The following is a 14,748-nucleotide window of genomic DNA, read 5'->3' as shown; positions in this document are numbered from 1 at the left end:
GTTTCCACTTGCATAGCTTTGAGATTACTGCCAAGTAATGTAATCCAACTCAAACCAACAGCCAATTTCCACCACATCACGTCTAAAGAGGAATGAAAATTTCGCATAACTATCGTTCTCATAAATCCCCACACACACCTGAAACTAACCTATCAAGCTTTGAATGTGCTTCCCAATCGTGCCCAGATAGTTAAACAATCGCCGTAGAATCTCGAACTTCCTGCTGCAGCTGTGGCTAACTCATGTAGGTAGCATCCTTCTTTGCACTGCAATTCCTGATGCGATGACAAATATCCCCTTTCAACGTAACTTGACGTCGAGTGAGCTTATGTTCAGCCACGGATCGGTTTCACATATCGAGAGCTGAAGCGCTGTATTTACCTGCAGAAGTGGATCGATTGCATGCATCCCGGACAGTGAACTGTGGTTAACCCTTTAGACGGACCGTTTGAAAGCGAAGAGCAAACTCCCACTCTAAATCCACAATCGTTCACTAGGGTATTTGAAATGTTCTTCTCAATTGCACCCAGCAAATAAAATCATCGGAATTTAATCAAATCTCAGCAATCAAATTAAATTATAATTTATTTTTTAAACAAATACATATTTAGTAGTCAACTAACGCGCTGCGAACGGGGCAAAGTATGAGCCACCCTTCATTGTTTGCACACCCTTCGCATAACGATGTCTGACTAAATAGAACCATTTATCTGTCAACCGCGGGGCAAGTGCTGTCAGTTAGGAATGGAGCAGATATTAGTGCTTTTGCCGTACGCAGAATCATCAAATGTCACTTCTTTGAAGTATGATTAGCCTTCAGGGCAATAATTTTCTGCGGTTCCACTGAATGGATGCACACACACAATATACAATTTTCTATTTGTCTTGACTGCACAAGCATTAAATGGATTCTATATGAGAGTGCCCTCTCACGAACCTCCATGATTTACGCAAGCTGCACCTTGGCAGCGATAACTCTTCCGCGCGGAAACACCGGTACACAGGTACAATTTTGTTCTACGCCGCAGGATTCGAATTGATGAGTGTTCTTCACAGAGGGAACTGCCTATGTCCGGTTGTAAATAACGCTCGCCCATCGGTGGGAGAAATGAAGCCCATACATTACCCGACATGGAACAAGATCGGTCTGTTCCGCTTCTTCTACTATCGGAATTCAATCAACGTTAAGTATGCTAAGTCGTCTCATCGATTAACATCCGCTTAGGTCTGGGTACTTTCTACCATTGAAGAATGCTAGTACTTTGTTTGCATTCAAATCGATTGTTCCAATCTTCGACTGATTGTCGAACATCAACTAATCTGGTTTGTTGTTTTCTTTCCGTTTTTTTTTCGCAGTGTTTGGTTTTAACGTTCGTCCGGGCCACGCACAGAGATAGCAAAAGTTTAAATGAAACCCTAAGCAGTTGGAGTCCCTCCGATGGTGATCCGGAAGATGAAGACGATGAGGAAGTACAGGTATGTTGTTCTTTGTTCTAAAAACCTTTGCACTTCTATTTTAGTTCAAATTTAAATATAATACGTCATTTTGTTTCGAATTCTAAGATTGAAAGTCGAGTTTCGAACAAACGATTCCATAAGCGACTTTTGTTGCCTCTCTCTCTTAGGAAATTAATTTTTTGGGCCTTTTTTTCGTTATTGGAACACCACTCATTTTTTATCCGATGTTCGAGTGTCGACAGGGAAAATTTATTTTTCTAGTGGATTGCATCAATCAAAATTGACTTTTTAGCACTGTCCCGAGATCAGCTTCCCAGTTCACAGTTTTCGGGAAAAGAAGAATCACTTGTCTAGTACAATTGATAATAAATTCTAATGTTTATTTATTTCCTGCTGCAACGGTGAGCAGAAACGCAATGAATCAGGCAGATTTTTTTAAGCGGTGGCAACAAAGTGATAGGACTTTTTTGTCCTTATGTTGAAACTATTTTCAGGAGACAATGTTTTTGTAAATGACGCTCCGTAAGAAGATCATAGTACTGGAGGAATTTATTATTGTTCGTACTTATATGTATAAATTTGGACTAAATGCCATCAGAATTTTGATAATTTTTGTATGATATGATGAAATGATTTGATACCCGACAAAAATGAAGTATTGTTTTTCTGAATTTGTATGATTATTAGCTGCTAAAAAAAATAATAACTGATAATTGCTAATTGAAGATAGTAGAATAAACTATAAAATTTTCTGAACAATCTTTCCAAAACAATGAACACGCAGAATAAATACTATGAAAGACGTCGAACAAACTACAGTAATCCTGATTGAAGATATCTCCTGATCGCATTATACAACTTTTAAGATGCACATTTCTTACTGTCGATTGCTTCACTGTACACAGTAACTTAACTTATTCTATTTTTATTTCTAGTTTGAGAAAATGGAGATTGCCAAAGATTTTTAATTTATTAAAACCAATATATACGACTTTAAGAAAGTCTATGAGATTCTTAGTATCCAAAAGAATCTAAATCAGATGCTACAGAATAGCTAGAATTCTGAGAATGTTATAAATTTTAATTCAATAATAGAATCTGTGGGTTGTTTTCGTAATATACTGATTATAATATACGTTGCGTATGATCACATAATCGTAACATTTGGCATTTGTCTCGTAAAATAACGCGCAGTATTTTGACGTACGAAATTTTAAAATTTTATTTTTTTAAATATTATTATAGTATAGGTAGTATAGGTCTTCAAGATGCTTCGTACCGTTTTCAAAAATAATGAAAAATAGCAGAGGAAAATCAGAAATGAGAAGTGACGTAAGTGCCATTTTGAATTGAAATTGAGGTATGGATAGAATAGTGAACCATGCTTGTAGAGTGCTGCGATGCATTTTTTGCGCCAACTTTTTACCCGCGTTTTGTATAGCATTGCGAAGTGGCGCTGCTGACTACCGATCAGTACGCATGGCAAACTAAACTATTGAGGTGACCAACGTCACTTTTCTTGCTAAACGTTTACATGGCTTTGCTATTTTGCAGGAAAAGTGACGTTGATATTAGAACTCAATGCATTTACAAAAATAAACGTAGCAATGGGTTATGTTTCTTAACATATTTACTCAGATTTTATAAAATCAGAACGCGGAATAAAGCGCTTCTATTAATTTACGACCGATTTAGAATAGAACGCTTCCAGAGCGATTTTGTGCTTCTAGCACCTACGTCAAAATTCCAGCCCACGGCGGAATTCTGGAATCGTTTCACTCCTCTTTTATCGGTTGGAATATCACGAAGACATACTTCATACGCACGATCATTCTGCTTGTTCAAAACAGCCTCCAACGTAAACAATTTTTCATCTGGAAAAATATTCAGTCTTCAGTAGAAATCTGGCAACCCTGCGGCAATATTCCTGCGAGATAATCCGTGAATCTTCTGTTTCTTGAAAGTACTGTATCCAAGGTCATTTTTGATTTTTTTATGCATAGTGATTCATGTTTATTTCACGAGCCATTTTTCTTGACGACCGAACTGGATTTGCCGGCCACGTTCTTTCCCCATTTTGATCACCACTGCTGTCCGCACACTACTTTTTTACCCGTGCTAGTTTTCTTGAATCGTTTGATGGTTCTGTACATGAATAATGTGTTCAAACTCAAATAGCCCTTTGATCGACATGTTACTCATTCCAGCAAGATACAAAATCTTGATTAGTTCTCTACTTGAATTCACTTACAAGTGAACTATAAACATGTGTCATAATAAAAACAAACACAGCTAATTAACTCATTCCTGGCGGGTGATGCCGTATGGCATCGCCTGACATTTGAACTTGAATTGCAGCTCACAATTATACTTGATATTTTAAACGATGAAGCTTCTCAATACGTGTGGAGAACAGATCGATCTACAATACGCAACACAGTCCGTGTCAGTTGTACATGTAGTTGCTGAGTAATATGAGTAATTACAGTTTGAAGGTCATTTTCCGGGGTAAAATCTGACTTCGTAATGGGTTAACAGGAAAAGCCTTCCGACGCGAAAAGAAGCACTAAAATGTGTGTATCACTTTCCCAGTGACATCTTGTATATTTAGAGTTAAAGATACTTTACGAAAGAGTATTCAAGAAACTTAAAAGTTAAATAACTCTGAGTAGGTTAACGTAAGGGCACATGCGTAGAAGAGTTTTTTCCATCAATTCCTTTATCTGTCCCTGAAATATTCCTAACATGGAACCTATCACCCTTTACAAAAAGTACTGCTTTTACGTTAAGTTTGACAGCTGAAAAGCTTGAAATGGAAACAAACAGTTTCCAATTGTAGCGCAGGTTAACGGCGTCACTACCATCTGACGATTATTAGTTGAGAAAGACTTTGTGCTCTGACCTATATAGGGTGCATCCATAAAGTGCGTCATGCATATTTTTTGTTCAAGTTTCATTGCATCGTGAGGTACTGTTTGTGTGGAGGTCTTGGATGTATGACTAAACGTCATAAGGTGAGAGAGTGGTGGGTAAAATTGATGAAAAATTACGTGGTATTCAATGGATGCCGCCCCATGGGTCTTTAGTTTCCGCGTGTTCATCGTCGTTCCAACTGTGGCTTGCAGTGGATTGAAGAGCAGGTGCATGCCCTCCCGCTCCATACATAATGTGACGTGATTCATTTCGATTTAGTCGAGTATCAATTTAGAGTACACTCGAAGTCGACACTGAAAACACTGTTTAAGCGTTCGAAAAGTGTCATCAAACGATAGTTTGAAATGACATGCTGGAGGAAAGGAAATAGCAATACTTTACGACAGTCATTTTGTTAATTGAAACAGTCGTCAGTTTCATTTTAAATGAACCGATGAACATCGAACGAGAAGGAAACCAGTTATCAAGCTCGTTTACCAGCAAAAGTGTTCATCGTAATTTGATTAAGCTTAAAAGAATGAAATGAAATTTAAACTTTACGAATCAAAATGACTGCGCAAAATGTTCTGTTTTATTGTTATGCTTCGAAAATGTAAAGGCATACAACAGTCGCTTTACTTGCCACTACAACAGTCGCTTTACTTGCACATTGAGAGTATAAAAATATCGACCTGAACGAATGAAAATTTAAAAAAGTGTAATGTTTTTACAGGAAAAATTATTAAACAAGTACAATATTCAAAATAAATATTTATGTCATCCATTCGTTATCAAAAGAAAATGTATTTTTCAATCATCAACCAGGCATATTTAAGAGACTAATATTGCCAGATAAAAGGAACATAAATTTATGTAATTATTAAAAGCAAAGCCTTGGTGCTACATTCCGATTCGGAACTTAACCTTCTGTTTTTTTATACACAGACTTCGCAGCCGACTGTTCAGTGTACAGGACACATGCGGGGCTAGCGCTACGATTCTACTGACACTAACAGTCTCTCCCGAGCCGAGACTCGAACCTAAGACGACTGGTTTGTTAGGCCAGCATCGTACCTCGAGCCCATCTGGGAGATTATTATTATTATTATAGTTAAAAATAATCAAAAATCGTACCAACTCAGTGCCGCTTGAGCTGTCCGACAGGTCGCGTTTTCGATCTTCTTCATTCTTATTCAAATTTGGTTTGATTTTTTATTTCAATTTTCTCGTGCTGCCTGAAACATCAGGGTGAAAAAAAACCACGCATCACTACGAGACGGAAGAGGAAGATTTCTCCCCACCTCTAGCGTTTGTAGTGAAAATTTGTTTAATGTTCTGTCTGAGCACGGAGTCGGCGAAATGGAGGTTATTGGCGATAAAACCATTCAGAATAAAATTGATTTGGAACTCTTTAATGCTCCACCTATTGCCTTTTTTTTTAAAGAAGGAACTTTCTACGTTTATTCCTTACATTAAAGTTACCTACCAAATTGGCGTTAGAGGCAAATGCTGGTAGCTGGCCACAACAACGAGGGATCGTAATTTTCTTATCCAATATTTAACTCAGAATATACAATGATTTGAAACCTATAACAACAGAAACGCCAAAATGTTTAAGGTTGTTTTGAAAGGTCTCACCAACGATCAATCCGATGCACAGTGGTACGAGAGCTCAAAATCTGCATTTTTTTACATTTATTCTTCAAATACTGGTTTTTTTGACATACTATCATCAGAATACATTTATTGCATGGAAATGCTCAAAGAATGACAACCAACTCGATTCCGGAGCTCTGCCGCTAGCGGCACTGCAAAATCTAATATGATTTAGAGGTATGTTTTTAGTTTTTTTATATATCTAAAAATATGCACCATACAGAAGAGAACATTGTTCAGCAAATTTTTTTTTTTTTATACTCGCTTATTTTCCGTCGGTCTATTTCCGCCACTGTTGTGGCCAATTACCGACGCCCAGGGAGGCGACTCCACACCCAGGTCCCTAACTCACGACCCGTTTATTAACGGACCGGCACCAACGGCTTTACTTTCTCATGCGATGGAAGGCGTGATCCCAGTGATTTTTCGCCTCAGAAAATCTCCCGGTGTCGGCTAGGATTGAATCTAGACCAGTTGGGTTGGTTGTGAGTGGATCACGCCACCTCACAACCATCGACACCTATGTCGGCGGTGGGGTTCGAACCCAGGCGTCGAGCGTGGTTGGCGGAGATGTTACCAACCACACTAGGCCCCCGCTGTTCAGCATATATTTGTATATCATCCAAATACACAACTTTGCAGAAAACATTAAAAAAAAACATTTCTACACTGACCGAGTTATTGCCAAAAAATAAAAAATACGTCTTTTTAATTCCATATCGCGAGAAACAAAACCTGTCTACTTCATTCTGCTTGAGAATGAGATTTGTGCTACGCTTCTCCAATTTTTTTGGCCACACTTTTTCTAAAAACTTTCTGTTATTCACGCACTTGCTAGAGCAGCCGCAAATATGCAACCGCTCGCAAATCTTTTTTTGTCTTTCTATTCACGACGAGAATGCGAGACACGCGAGTAAGAATACTCGACTAAAAGTACTTGAATAGGAGTGCTTGAAATTGTCAATTGCTTCTGCCAAGCAGTTTTGCTTTGTGCACCGAAAGCAAAGAGTGGGGTGGAGAATCTGTACTATTGCATTCTGGAACGTGTAGGGTATCGCACTACCTACTCGTCGCAATATTTTTTTGTTTTTGCGACTTCCCTTCATCGCACCACGCACTGTGGTCCAGTAATGAAAAAAGGTGGTCAAAAGTCATTTTCTCATAAACGTTACATTTTAGAGCAATACTGTCCTTGGGAAAGTTTTAGAGTAAAAAAAGATCCTTCTTTGGACATCAACAGATCCGTGATTTATCCCCCTACAAGTGAGATAGAAAAAATATTTTCTCTAAAAATCAATATTTTTCATCGCCGTCTTTGGCAAAGTTTTCCAAAATAACATAACAAAAAACTTTGCTCAAGTTAAAAAAAAAAGGTTTTTGCCGTTAAAATTCATATTTTATACCACTATACCTCTGATATTCCTACTGAACTTTTAAAACAACATCAGACCTTTATTTTTTATATGTCACAGCAGACTTTATTTGATGATAATTAGGTTTCTTTCAATTTTTCCTGCCAAAAAATTTACTTTTGACAAGTAATTTTCGATTTTCTGCCGTTTCCCAACACATCCCACGGCAATATTACCACTACTTGAATTGTCCATGTGCTCTGCACACACGGCAGTTAAAATTTCTCGCAGAAATTTGCAGAAACTTATAAAATCATAAAAACAAAACAACTTCAACGTGAGTTCATTTAAGTCATGTTGATCAATATCGGATCTTTGTTGCGAAAAACATAGCAAGCTTTGCATTTTTACCTTTTGATGCATCTTTTGAAGCATACTCGATTTATGTAAGCCGTGCCCGCTGCAATGATAGACGACGAGAAACTAGCGGCGCTCTGCTCCACATATACTTGACGAGCACTTTTACCAGTATGTTTTCTTTCAAGACATCTGTTTCTATTACGCTCTAACAGCAGGTTTAGAAATTGTGCAAGATAAAGGGTTGTTTCAAACTTTTCGAAAAACCTTTATCTTCGAGACATCAAATTAGTCTAGGTTCATGGAAGAAAACATAAAATGACCAATTGGAACGGGGAGACTGTCAATTTTTTTGGATATTGATACAGAGAATATCACAGGGAATGGTTGGTGTCTACTCATGTCGTCTGTGCTAGGAACGCTAGCATGTGATTAGTTTATTGTTCGCGTAAATTTGTCCTTGGCACTTTTTGCCTTTTTCCTAGAAAGATATAGCAATCACTTGCAAAACCGAAAGTATAAAAGTGCTCCAAAGGGCCGAATGGCATATATCACTCGACTCAGCTCAACGAGCTGAGGATTTTCTGTATGTGTGTGTGTGTGTGTATGTGTGTGTGTGTATGTATGTGCAGATTTTAATTCTCACTCACTTTTCTCAGAGATGGCTGAACCGATTTTCATGAAATTAATTGCAAATGAAAGGTCTTGTTGTCCCATAAGACCCTATTGAATTTCATTGTAATCGGATTTTTAGTTTAGAGGTTATGTATCAAAAGGTAAAAATCATGAAACATCATTATCTCGAAAACTACACAACCGATTTGAACAAAATTGATTTCAAATGAACGGACTACCTGAAATACCTTTAACTTTTGCATTTTGTTAAGATTGAACTTGTGGTTCAAAAGTAATAAAAAGAGACGTGTTTTGAAGACTACTTAATCTCACTCATGTTTCTCAGAGATGGCTGGACCGATTTTCATAAAATCAGTGTCAAATGGAAGGTCTAGTTGCCCCATAAGACCCTATTAATTTTTTCTGCAATCAGACTATTACTTTGCCTGTTATGTTTAAAAATGTGAAATCCAGCTTTGAAAAAGAACATATTTCGAAGACTACTTGAACTTAATTACTTTTCTCAGAGATGGCTGACCCGATTTCCACAAAATTAGTGTCAACTAATAAGTCTAGCTGCCTCGTAACACCCTATTGAATTTTGCTGTAATCAGACTGTAATTTCGTCTGTAAAGTACCAAAATGTGAAAATCACGAAACTTCATTATCTCAGAAACTACACAACCGATTTGATCAATGATATCAATATTATCATCAGATGAGCAGGTTGAGGGTTACCTGATGAATTATGATTGAACACGTGGTTTCAAAGTTTGGCTGCCCTATACGTTCCCATTTTATTTGATTATAATCGAACTTAAACAACCGTTATGTATTAAATTGTTAATAAAACAACTAAAGTCTATTATCTCAAAGACTACATGACTTATTTGAACATAACTAGTAGCATACGAACGAGTCATCTCTCAAACTTTCAAATAACAAACTCCATAACAATTTGATATGTGGCTCAAAAGTTATGGAAAGAGAAGAAATTCAAAGGCTATTTAAAACTATGGTGCTTATTACGAGAGTCACTTCACGGTGAAATATATTTCACTCTCACGCTCACTTCACTTTTTTGGATCTATTCCCGATTCCACCTCAAATGAGGTGACAAAAATCACCTCCGTGGAGTGAGATTGACAGTGAAGTGAAATTGAGAATAGGACAAGTGAAATGAGATTGTTTTCCAGCTCAAATATCTCTGAGTCCCAGAAAGTCGTTTGTTCCGTTTTTTTAGATAACACCAGATCTTGACGTGTTCTGCATTTCTAAGACATTCGGCATAAAAAAAATGTTTTTTTCGGTATCGAAAATTTCCAGAACTAGTTTGCATATTTTTCATCGGGCAAAAAAATTAAAATTTGACCGGTTTAGGGCACAGATCAAATTCTGATTCTTTTTGATACTGAAGAATAAATCCAATATTTACCATTAGATCACAAATCAATCAACTTTAAGACTTATGGCATCTTCGTGGAATCACTTCACCATTAAAAATGGTCGTGAAATAATTCCACGCAAATCGTCACTTTTTCCGTTATCACTTCACTGATATGACACTCATAATAACCCAGATTCCACGGCAGATGTCACTTTGCGACGTTTTTCTCACTTACGTGAGTCCCGTAATAGGATTTTGTTCACTTCACTCTGATTTCACCGTGAGGTGACTCCCGTAATAAGCGCCTACACCTGCTTCGATTGATATATGTGGTCTCCACATAATTTAAATGTGGTTTTGTACTATTTGAACATTCCAAATTCATTGATTCGTTGCGATGTGTTTAAAGTCTGCAAATGCACAACGAATCGGCCATAGGATATGACCAAAGTCAAAAAACAAATCGTTTGAAATGATTGGTTTATCGAAATGACAAAATCTTCGACTATTGGCTTTTGGCGCCCTAATTCTGAATATATTCATATTGGGTGATATTCGGTCATTTTCAGCAAATTTTCTGGCATCAAACTGACACCGGAAATACTCATATTGGGAGGTATTTAGTTATTTTGGTTGTTTTCCACAAACTAAAAGTGGTTGTCTTTAAATTCAAAATGGTATCAAGGGTCAATGTTTGGTTTCTATGCATCATCTCGATTACGGAAATATCCATGTTGAGTATTATTTGGTCATTTGCGACTGTTTCCTATAAGTTGCCATTTAGCGATTCAATATGGTGCCTGAGGTCAATTGTTAGCTCATTGCATCATTCTGGTTCCAGAGATACTCATATTGGATGGTATTTGGTTATTTTAGGCTGTTTTTCAAAAACCGGAAGTCGCCATCTTGGATTTAAAAATGGTATTCAAGATAATTTCTGGCCTCTGAGCGTCATTCTGGTTGAACAAACACCCATATTGGGTGTGATTCGATCATTTTCCGCGGTTTCCCAAGAACCGGAAATCACCAACCTAGAATCCAAAATGGGGTCTTTGGTCGATTTCAGCTGCTGTGTATCATTCTAGATTCGGAGATACTCATGTTAGACGGGAATCGGCCATTTTTGGATGTTTTCCAGAAACCACAAGTTGCCATCCTATAATACATAATGGTGTCTGAAGTCGATTCCGAAAATACCCACATTGCCGCTGTTTTTCCGAAACCGGAAGTCGCCATCTTAGAATTCAAAATGGTATCTGTGGTCGAATTTAACTCCTGTGTATCTTTCTTTATCCGGATATTATTATATTGGGTGGAAATCGTCCATTTTTGGCAGTTTTCCAGAAACCGGAAGTTGCTATCTTACAATTTAAAATGTTGCCTGAGGTCGATTATGGAACATATTTGTTACCACTAAGAACATTAAACAACCTGCCAAATATGGTTCCATTTAGTTGATTAGTTCGCGAGATGTGCAGAAATTTGTACAGAAACATGTGCTTCCTTAAGAGGGAGGGGCTTCGAACTATTATGGACATATTTATTACCCTTTAAAACATCCACATGCCAAATTCGGTTTCATTTGCTTGGTTTGTTCTTGAGTTGTGCAGAAATGTTTGTTTCATTTGTATTGGACCCCTCCTTTCCAGAAGAGGGAGGGGGTTCAAACTATCATAGGAACCTTTATCGGGACCAAAAACCCCTACATACAAATTTTCACGTCGATCGGTTCGGTAGTTTTCGAGCCTATATGGATCAAACAGACAGACAGACCGGACTGCATTTTTATATGTATTGATTACAACATCAATATTTTAGAACCTAAAGAGTGAATATACATTTATTGGATTGAAGCGTTCATGTAAATCTATTTTTACAAATAAAAGTCTGGATGAGAAAGGCTGTGTCTGACGGCTAGGTGGATTAATTTTGGTTTTATCGATTTTTATCGCTTTGCAATGGAGAAATAACGATAACTGGTATATTACAAAATTGTTCAGCATTTTATCTATCTACCAACATATTGGTTATTGTTATTCATAATGTGGTTATGCTGTTATTATCATTTGAAATCTGACCTTACATTTGCCAGTTTCATTTCCAATTTTACAGAATGCATACCAATATAGAAAACAAAGACGTAGTACCACGTCGATAGTTCAAGATTCTGAGCTCTCGTACCACTGTGCGATGATGGGATCAAAGTGCACTAACAGAATCACTTTGCATAGCCCATACCCAAGTAAAGTTCTTATGCAAACAAAAATCACGCTGTGGAACCAGCTAGAGTAGTAGTACTTCCTCAGTTATTTCTTTCAATCGATTTAACCACAATGCGGTTAATAATTAGATCATTTTTAATAAAAACACGTGCTAACTTTAATGCACGGGTAAAGTGAGAGCTATATAGAAAATATTGTACTGGTAAAGTGAGAGTTATATAGGCAATCATATGGAAATTTTTTACACATGCTCTGTCCCTTAAGCTATTGTTAAGGCAGGGCAGCGTTAAGTTTCTGAATTAAATAGTAGGAGGGTGGTTTCCAAGACACGACCGCATAGTTGACATAGGACTACAATAATTTTATATTTTTATTTTGAAGCTCTGTTTGATTTGAGCTCATTTTACGTAGTTTGCTTGATTTATTTTAACCAATTTAAGCTCAACATCTTCCAAAAGGAAGGTATTTTGGTTCGGGTGGTAATATCAAGTATCTAGGTCGTCAACCCAAATTCATCAAGCGACACCTCAAACGACTTGGAATTAAAACTAGTTCATTGGTGGCCATTTCTACTGTTAATGTCGTCTTTGACCATTTAAAAAGTCAAAAAAATCATGAAAAAAGAACCGTTCATTATTGGCGTGGTTCGATTTTGGCAACAGAAAAAATTCTGGCGTGTTACCAAATTCGAACGGGGTCTGTATTTTGAGTATTTCTTTGCAGCACTCTATCTTAGAAGAAAAAATATTCTCTTTAACATTCACAATGGTCCAGAAACCAAATTTAGGGGGAAATTTGGATCTATAATTTGGGTCTATAAGCTCTATAATAATGTTTTAGAGAAAAACTTTTTTTCTACAAAGTTACTTAAAATTATTGGAGCTATAAAATTGTAGAACAAGGTTTTCTATCACAAAAATAAAAAAGTTAGATACTTGATAGCATCGAAAATTTTGGTCAACCTAATTTTTGATACTTTTTCAATAAGCGCTTTATCATATGTAACAACTATAATACAGCGAATTTTCTTTAATACGCGAAAAGGCAACCTTCTATAAAATATTTCATTGAGTACGATTTAGTAGAAATTAAACTTCCTTCTATATCTATTTGTCTTGTTAAAGTTGGCTCACTCACTGATCACAAAGCGGCAAAGATGTCATATAATTTTTTTCCTGCAGTTACAAGCTCGTGGAAAAAATATCGATAACGAAGTACAGTTTTAGTAGAAAAAAAAATTCATAGAAAATTTTAAATTGACATAGAATTTTACATGTTAACATTCAATTCAGGTCAATTTAAACATTTTATCAGTATACAGAATCAATCAGAAAAAATTTGATCAGTTTCAAGAAACCAGAGAACAACGAAGATACCATATTTGAAAGTTATATGTCCGTTATCTTCAAAAATAAACTGGGCTAGGGTGATGCACAACATTAGCCTCAGCAATTAATGTTTGCATAGCGTTGTTAAATTACAAGTAAGGTTATAGAAAGTTATATTTTCTTGCAAATGCTAATTCAAAAAAAAAATTCAATTGAAAAATACTATTTGTAATGTCGGAACTCTAATATCAAGATGAAATGAATTTGGTTTTTCTCTATACCGCCACCACGGTATGCAACTAGTATTGTCATATTGGACTAAACTCATTTAGGTAGTAAAATATAATCATCAGTACAGCTCGTTTAACTACCTATTCAAAGATCTGTACGGAGCATTTTGGTTTACTATTGTCTTTTCAATATCCTATATTTAGTTATTTAAATAAATCTGAAAAAAGCAGAGTGTAGAGTTCAAAAATAAACAACGCGGCGCAGCGTATTTTGCGGAACCCGGAAAATCATATTGAATTCTGAAATTTGCTGCTATACGAAAAAAGAAGAACAAGAAGAAGACAAATCAAACGGCAATTCGATTGTGTTCCACGCCCTACTGTGCGTCAACAGCGGCAATGTAGTTTTCAATTGGTTTGACTGCACAAGAATGAATTTCGAGTTTTTCTGCTCTGATAGACGACGAGTAACCAGCGCTCTGTTCATACATTGCTCGGTGCAGTACTGTTGCCTGTGCCATCATATTCTCCTTCAAGACATCAGTTTTATTAACATTAACATATTTACTAACAGCACAACGTATTACTGTCTGATAGTGGAGATGGTTACGAACTCTCCGAAAAAGCTTCACCTTCAAGACATCAAAATAGTCTAGGCTCATGGAAGCTAACATTAGTTGACCTATTGGGACGGGGAGATTCTGTCAAATTTTTTTTCGCCACTGCTATACATATCTCAGCAGGCAGTTGGTGTCTATTCATGAAGTCTGTGCCAGGCATGCTCGCATATGATTGATACATTGTTGGTGAAAATTCGACCTTGAAACTTTAATTCAATTTTCACTGTTTAACAATGAAGTGATAATGAAAATTGAAGAATCACAAAATTGTCCATCATTTTATCAATCCAACGACACACTGATTATTTTGATCCATCATGTGGTTACATCAGTATAACCGTTTGAAATCTTTCATCCCGACGTTACATCTTGGTTTTAGTTTTCGCGGAATGTATCTTGACATAGTGCGGTTAGACGTAGTCCTACGTCAAAAATACTGTTAATTTTCCACTTATATCTTCTATTTTTTCTGCTTCTGTTCAAGCACATTTGACTCAAACTTAATAGTAGTTCGAAAATGACCGCTGACATTAGAACCTAAGAGATGAACTAAGACCTGAAAACCTAAGACTTTGGATATCTGCAACGTGCAATGTTCGATCACCATGTT

At 36.7% G+C, this 14,748-nt stretch overlaps 1 protein-coding gene across 5 annotated transcripts in view; it reads left to right on the top strand.

The window, feature by feature from the left end:
• The window catches only part of LOC129732086 (protein madd-4), a 588,842-nt gene that overhangs the window by 464,979 nt on the left and 109,115 nt on the right, over positions 1-14,748 (top strand). For all 5 annotated transcript variants that reach the window (XM_055692596.1, XM_055692595.1, XM_055692594.1 and 2 more), the window contains exon 3: positions 1,357-1,476. In XM_055692596.1, the coding sequence (XP_055548571.1) occupies positions 1,357-1,476 (120 nt within the window). The remainder of the gene's footprint in view (positions 1-1,356; positions 1,477-14,748) is intronic.

This window comes from Wyeomyia smithii, chromosome 3 (assembly GCF_029784165.1).
Source record: "Wyeomyia smithii strain HCP4-BCI-WySm-NY-G18 chromosome 3, ASM2978416v1, whole genome shotgun sequence".
Classification (NCBI taxonomy): Eukaryota; Metazoa; Arthropoda; class Insecta; order Diptera; family Culicidae; genus Wyeomyia; species Wyeomyia smithii.
Note: the sequence above shows the minus strand (reverse complement) of the source record. Positions and strands in the feature narration are given on the sequence as shown.